At 46.2% G+C, this 6,469-nt stretch overlaps 1 protein-coding gene across 1 annotated transcript in view; it reads left to right on the plus strand.

Annotated features, from left to right (window-relative positions):
- The first annotated feature begins 2,173 nt into the window (after positions 1-2,173).
- dgke (diacylglycerol kinase, epsilon) overlaps positions 2,174-6,469 on the plus strand; it is a 7,133-nt gene continuing 2,837 nt past the window's right edge. The window contains exons 1-8 of the mRNA XM_070827987.1: positions 2,174-2,745; positions 3,465-3,624; positions 3,729-3,848; positions 3,968-4,111; positions 4,455-4,612; positions 4,858-4,906; positions 4,998-5,111; positions 5,266-5,337. Of these exons, the coding sequence (XP_070684088.1) occupies positions 2,294-2,745; positions 3,465-3,624; positions 3,729-3,848; positions 3,968-4,111; positions 4,455-4,612; positions 4,858-4,906; positions 4,998-5,111; positions 5,266-5,337 (1,269 nt within the window). The 5' untranslated portion in view covers positions 2,174-2,293. The remainder of the gene's footprint in view (positions 2,746-3,464; positions 3,625-3,728; positions 3,849-3,967; positions 4,112-4,454; positions 4,613-4,857; positions 4,907-4,997; positions 5,112-5,265; positions 5,338-6,469) is intronic.

Genomic DNA, 6,469 nt, shown 5'->3' on the forward strand with positions numbered 1-6,469 from the left:
TCCACAGTGCGGAACGTCTTGTATTTTTTAATAATACTTTGCACTGTAGCCACTGGAACTTGAAAACATTTAGATATGGCCTTATAGCCCTTTCCTGACTTGTGAGCAGCCACAATGTGCAGCTGCAGGTCCTCAGTGAGCTCCTTTGTCTTAGCCATGACTGTCCACAAACCAACTGCAGAGAGCTGCTGCTGCTGTTCCCAATGAATCAGGGTAATTAGGATGCTTTAGAACAGCTTGGACTATTTGGAATGGTATAGAACTTTGGATTTTCCCATTGACTGTGACAGTTTGCGAAGGGTATGAATAATTTTGGACATGCCACTTTTTGTTCAAATGTAAATAAAAGCTGAGAAATATTTTTTTTCCACAATGATGCCTCTTGTACACCGTCTTATTATCTTCTGGGAGACACCTGTGTCATTTCCAATCAAGAAAAAACTTGCTGGTTGAATAAAAGTAACTTTAAGTCAAAATTTGCCAGGGGAATGAATCATTTCGGGCTTAACTGTATACACACACACACACACACACACACACACATATATATATATGTGTGTGTATGTATATATATTTATTCTTCTTGGCATGTCAGTTGGTTTTGGCCATTTCAATAACTGCTTGCTAATTTGCTTTGTTTATCACATTCTCATGGTTGTTATTATTGTCTCTGCTGTTAAAATGACTGAAACATTTCCCAATAAGGCCACATTTAGAATATCACTGCCAAAATATTAAGTATTGGTTTGGTTGTCACCTACTTAGCCCACACTGTGTTTATGGTTTATTTCTTTATTTCAACGCTGGATTGGACCGCTGCCAGTGACGTCCGAGGGAAGACGTCATCGTGCGTCATTATGTGCCGTTTCGCTCCTCCCACCTCCCCTCATGCTGTACGCATGCGCGTCCTGTCCGTGCGCACTTTAATGCTAACATTGTTTTGATTGATTCCTGAGGCACAGAGAGCTTTTGTTCCTCCATTGTGGTTATTCAACACGCGCTGAGCCCACGGTGCTGCGCAAAACGCATGCGCTCCGTGGAACAGCATCCGCGTCAGGAGTTCAGAATCAGAGATGATAGAAAAGTGAGATGAGTCCCGTGTTGTTTTCCGTGTTCGCTCAATTGATATCAGGCAAACAGGAAATAAGTGAGACTGCTCACATTTCCTCTAGTCTGTTTCCTCAAAGCGTCTCGTTTTAAGTTAAGTAGAAAGAAAAGAGCGATTTAGAAGCCTTGTTGATGCACTCACACTTCAGTTTTTCTAATCTATTTCAAACTTCTGCTCTCCTACAGTTATCTGACTGCTTTAGGATGTTCCAGGTCTATTTCTGCCTGTTCCATAGTGCTGTCACACACTTCAAATAACAGTCTGAGCCTGTCAGTGGCACAGCACCAGTCACCACAGTCATTTCAAACCCAGAACATGACAGATTCAAAAATACCAGTTATTCTTTAGTAAACTTTTATCTAGCAGTTTAGGGCTAATTTCAATTCTATTCTAATATTTTTGTACTTTCACACATGTAATACATACACACACACATATATGTATATATATATATATATATATATATATACACATCTTTTTCTTATTTTTGTATTTTTATATTTCTATTTATGTCTTGTGGTATGTTATATGGGAGAGGTCAGGCGAAATCTCATTGTACTTTGCTGTATGATGACAATAAATCTGATTCTGATTCTGATTCTGAATTGCTAATTGTAAAACCTCACATAGAAACTTCCTACAGCACTGGCAGGGGTAACATTTTTGTCTGCAATTGCTCAGACAACAGAATCTGTGAACATAAAAATCACTTTAAATGGCTAATAACACATGACCAATGTTGTCTATGGTTGCACAGAAACAGGGGGGGTGGCTCTCCCTCCCCACAGGCTGAAATTGCCCTGCTCTCACCTACTGTGACTGTGCGCAGCGTGCACTGAGGCTCACAGTTGTGCGCAGCGTGCACTGAGGCTCACAGTTGTGCGCATGTGCGTTTTCCCCTTTGATCGGAATTATCTTGACATTTACACACTCTCTGATTAAGCTACGGTAGCGGGGTAGCTCATTGGTTAGCGTCACATTGTTGTATTCTTGTTTGCGGCTGGTCTCACACCAAAGTGTCCGTCTACCGGCTGGAGGCAGCGGCAGTCTGTGGAGGCTGAACATGAGTGTCGTGGGGAGACCGTCGCCTGCGTCCTGCCTCCGCTCGGTGCTGCTTCAGTAGCTCTCCTCTCCCGGTTTCCGCCCGTTAGCATCAGCCACCGCGCGCACTACCGTCCAGCAGGGATGTACGAGGAGGGGGACGAGGTGCAGGATGACTGCGGCTCCCGGGAGGAGTGGACGCTCCTCTTCTGGACCTCTCTGGCCGTCATCGTCCCGGTCATCATCACGCTGTGGTGCAGCGCGCAGCGCTCGAAGCGGAAAACACACATGAAGGACTTCTTTCGCAAGAGCAAGCACGGATGGCACTACACAGACCTGTTCACCAAGCCCACCTACTGCTGCGTCTGCTCCCAGCACATCCTCCAGGGCGCCTTCTGTGACTGCTGCGGTGTGTGCGCCGACGACCAGTGCCTGCGCCGGGCCGACCGAAGCCTGCAGTGCAAGGAGATCATGGCCCCCTCCGGCCCCGACGGGACCATGGAGCACCGCTGGGTCCGCGGAAATGTCCCCCTCGCCAGCTATTGTGCAGTGTGCAAGCAGCAGTGTGGGACCCAGCCGAAGCTCTGCGACTTCAGGTAGCGTGGGTGGTGTTACAGGTGTAGGTGTGGGTGGTGTTACAGGTGTGGGTGTGGGTGGTGTTACAGGTGTAGGTGTGGGTGGTGTTACAGATGTGGGTGTGGGTGGTGTTACAGGTGTAGGTGTGGGTGGTGTTACAGATGTGGGTGTGGGTGGTGTTACAGGTGTGGTGTGTGCTGCACTGCAGCTGGGACATGAGAGCTTTATTCAGCAAGATTCAAGACCTTTATTTGTCACATACACAGTGTGATGTGCAGTGAAATGTTCTAGATAGATCAAATAAATATAAAATAACATACAAAGTGCAACAATAAGAGTAGAAACACAAGATACACACACACACACACACACATATATATAAAGATAGAGATAAACAAATAAATCAATCAAAGTCTGAAGCCTGTACTTTAGGACATACTGGATCGTTACTTACACAGTAACATAACGGTAGAATATTAAGCCCCCGCCTTCACACTTCAGCCTTCCAAAGTCGAGGTCATATCTTAATGGGGCACAACGTCATTTCCTCTTAATCTGTTTAATTTGCTCTAATGGACTGCTGCTGCTCTCCGGGCACATTGTTCTGCTAATCCCCGTAATGACAGCTTTGCTGCTCAGTGTCAGAGACGTGGCAGCATCCTGCAGCTCCTAAAGGTCCAGGCTCTCCTTACCTTCAGCAGCATCTCTGTGATGATGTGCTTTGTGCCCCCCCCCTCAGGTGTGTGTGGTGCCAGACCACAGTGCACGATGACTGCATGGACAGCGTGGCGGACGCAGACCAGTGTGACCTGGGCGAGTTCCACAGCCTCATCATCCCTCCTCACTACCTCTACCGGGTCAACAAGCTGCGCCGCAGGCACCCCGAGGAGTACAGCAAGGTGCTGCAGATTTGGCTGGCTAGTTGGGGCCTCGGCCAGCAGTAGCCTCGTACTGTGGGCTTTAAGTTATGTTCTAAACAACGGTGTTGTGTGTGTTTCTGTAGCTGGCATCTTCCTGCGGCAGTGGCTGGACTCCAGTGTTGGTCTTGGCTAACACCCGCAGCGGTAACAACATGGGGGAGGCTCTGCTGGGAGAGTTTCGCACGGTTCTGAACCCTGTGCAGGTCAGAGCTTCCCTCAACTTTCCCTTTAGTTTCCTTTTTAAAAAGCCTGAGGATGAGTCAAGATTTAAACTGCTGCTCAAAACACGACTTAAACCTGTCATTCCTCCTCCTTCCTTCAGGTGTTTGATCTGTCTGAGCTCACTCCCCCCAAAGCCCTCCAGCTGTGCACCCTGCTGCCCCCCGGCAGTGTGCGGGTGCTGGTCTGTGGGGGTGACGGCACAGTGGGCTGGGTGCTGGATGCCATCGATACCATGAAGCTGAAGGTGAGGTGGTGGCTTTGAAGAGAGCGACATAACGGCTGTTTGTGGTTAAACCAAAAGGATCTCCCAGGTCTCTCTCTGTAGGGATCCTTTCCATGATGCTGTCACACACTTAGAATAACACTCTGAGCCTGTCAGTGGATCAAACGAGCTCTTTTAGTGGACCTACTGTGGTCGGGTCAGCTGCTCTAAAGGATTAGACTGTAGCCGTTGCAGCTCCTTTCACAGCTGCTGGCTGAGGTGATCTACTGGATCAGTTCATTTCCTAGTCATTCAGACACCAGAACATGTACAAATGGGGTCCAGGCATTGCAGCCTCACCTGCTTTTGTATTTTCCCGTGTCAGGGCCAAGACCAGTTTATTCCGAGGGTGACCATCCTCCCCCTGGGGACAGGGAACGACCTTTCCAACACTCTGGGCTGGGGTGCCGGCTACGCTGGAGAGATCCCTGTGGAACAGGTTCTCCGTAACATCGTCGACGCAGAAGTGGTTAAAATGGACAGGTGGGGCTGTGGAAGATCTTCTGATGTGTGTGTGTGTGATGAGTGTTTCTGTGATGCTCTCACAGAGTGTTTGTGTGTGTTCATATTATTCTAGAATACTCAGTCATTTAGGACACTGCATGTATTTTACAAGCTGCTTCCAGTATTTTACGTTTGACTACCTCTAAGTCAATACACGAGAAAGAACCAAATGATTCAGTGTTGTATGTTTTGTACCTACTAATTACTTCTATAATCATTTTCAGATGGAAAGTGCAGGTGGCTTCAAAAGGCCTGTACTTTCGTAAACCAAAGGTGAGTCTGATGTGTCATGCAGGCCCGTCTGTCAGACTTTGCACAGAGACATTTAGCAGAACATCTAAAACGCGCTGTGCGTTCTCCTCAGGTTCTGTCCATGAACAACTACTTCTCTGTGGGGCCCGACGCTCTGATGGCTCTCAACTTCCACACACATCGCGAGAAAACCCCCTCCTTCTTCTCCAGCCGCATCATCAACAAGGTCAGGGCCTGAACCGCTCCATTAATAAATAAATCACATGCAAATGTTTTCTGAATCTGAATATTGAGGCAAAGGCATTTCCTCTGACCATGCTGTCCCTCTGTTCCATCAGAGAAACCCAGTGTATACTAATGCCTGCTCTTCTCCTCCTCAGGCGGTTTATTTCCTGTACGGCACCAAAGACTGTTTAGTGCAGGAATGTAAGGATCTGGATAAGAGGATTGAGGTACAGTAGCCTTGTTCATGTTGGCTCTTTTTCGTCACCTATGCAGTTCATAAAAGAATCTTACACAATCAGCCAATGGTTTCTCTGTTTTGGGGTATTCTTGGCTGACAGTCACTAGCTTCTGCCCTAACTTCCACACCAGGAGGCGTTCGGCCTCTTACCAAGCCGTCACTGGATGAGTTTCTTCCTCTTTGACTTGCTTGCTGAAATAAAGAAACAACAGTGACTAGAAGGGCGCTCCTAGAGCACAGACCTCCAACAGGTTTTATTTAGTATTTTGTCGCACCATATCATTTACTTTGCCATAGACACGGCAGATACAGTTTTGATTGGATACTGAATCAGTGGTGCTAATATTGGGTTTGGACAGACGCGGATGGAAACTGCATACAACTGCTAGGTGGTTATTTCAGTTACTTTAAAGTATTTACGACCTGACAGCCAGCCAAGCTATTTCCTGTCTCTTAGCTATGCTAAGCTAAGATAACTGACTGCTGGCTCCTGCCAGAAAGAAAGCAAATGAGCATGCTTCCCAAAATGTGGAACTATTCCTGTGATACATGAAGATGAATTATTATTGGTGCAAAAATCCATTCAGTGTTCATGATTTAGGCTTTCCCACGCTCCACACTACTTATTCCTCTTATCCCGAGTTTAAGTTTAGTTTTTTATTGGTAGTAATTTCATTTCCAGTGAAATTTGCTTTTGAAATGTGTTTTACTTGTGCTTACCTTTCAACTGGAAATGTCCCAAAAACATGGGATCTATTTCTCTTGGGCTGTATTGTCACAAGCGTTTTGGACAATGCAGAGCATAAATTAACTCTGTTTGTCAGAGTGTCTGTTTACATTGAATATTGTGTGACCAAGCTGAAATATTAAGGAGAGAGAATGATAGAGAGAAACTGATTTAGCAAGTTGCCAACCTGTCAGTACTCTGTGTGTTTAAAAAAAAACCAAAAACCAAAAACCTGAAGATACCCTGTGCAAAGCATTGCTTCTTTTCTGGGTGCCAACTGGTACAGGTAAAGCAAAAGAAATAATATTGCAGTACACCCCAGGATACAAGGGTTGACACTATATGCAAATTACATAAAAAAAACCAAAAGCAGCTAATTACATGTGCCGTACAT

This window comes from Pempheris klunzingeri, chromosome 3 (genome assembly GCF_042242105.1).
Source record: "Pempheris klunzingeri isolate RE-2024b chromosome 3, fPemKlu1.hap1, whole genome shotgun sequence".
Taxonomy (NCBI): Eukaryota; Metazoa; Chordata; class Actinopteri; order Acropomatiformes; family Pempheridae; genus Pempheris; species Pempheris klunzingeri.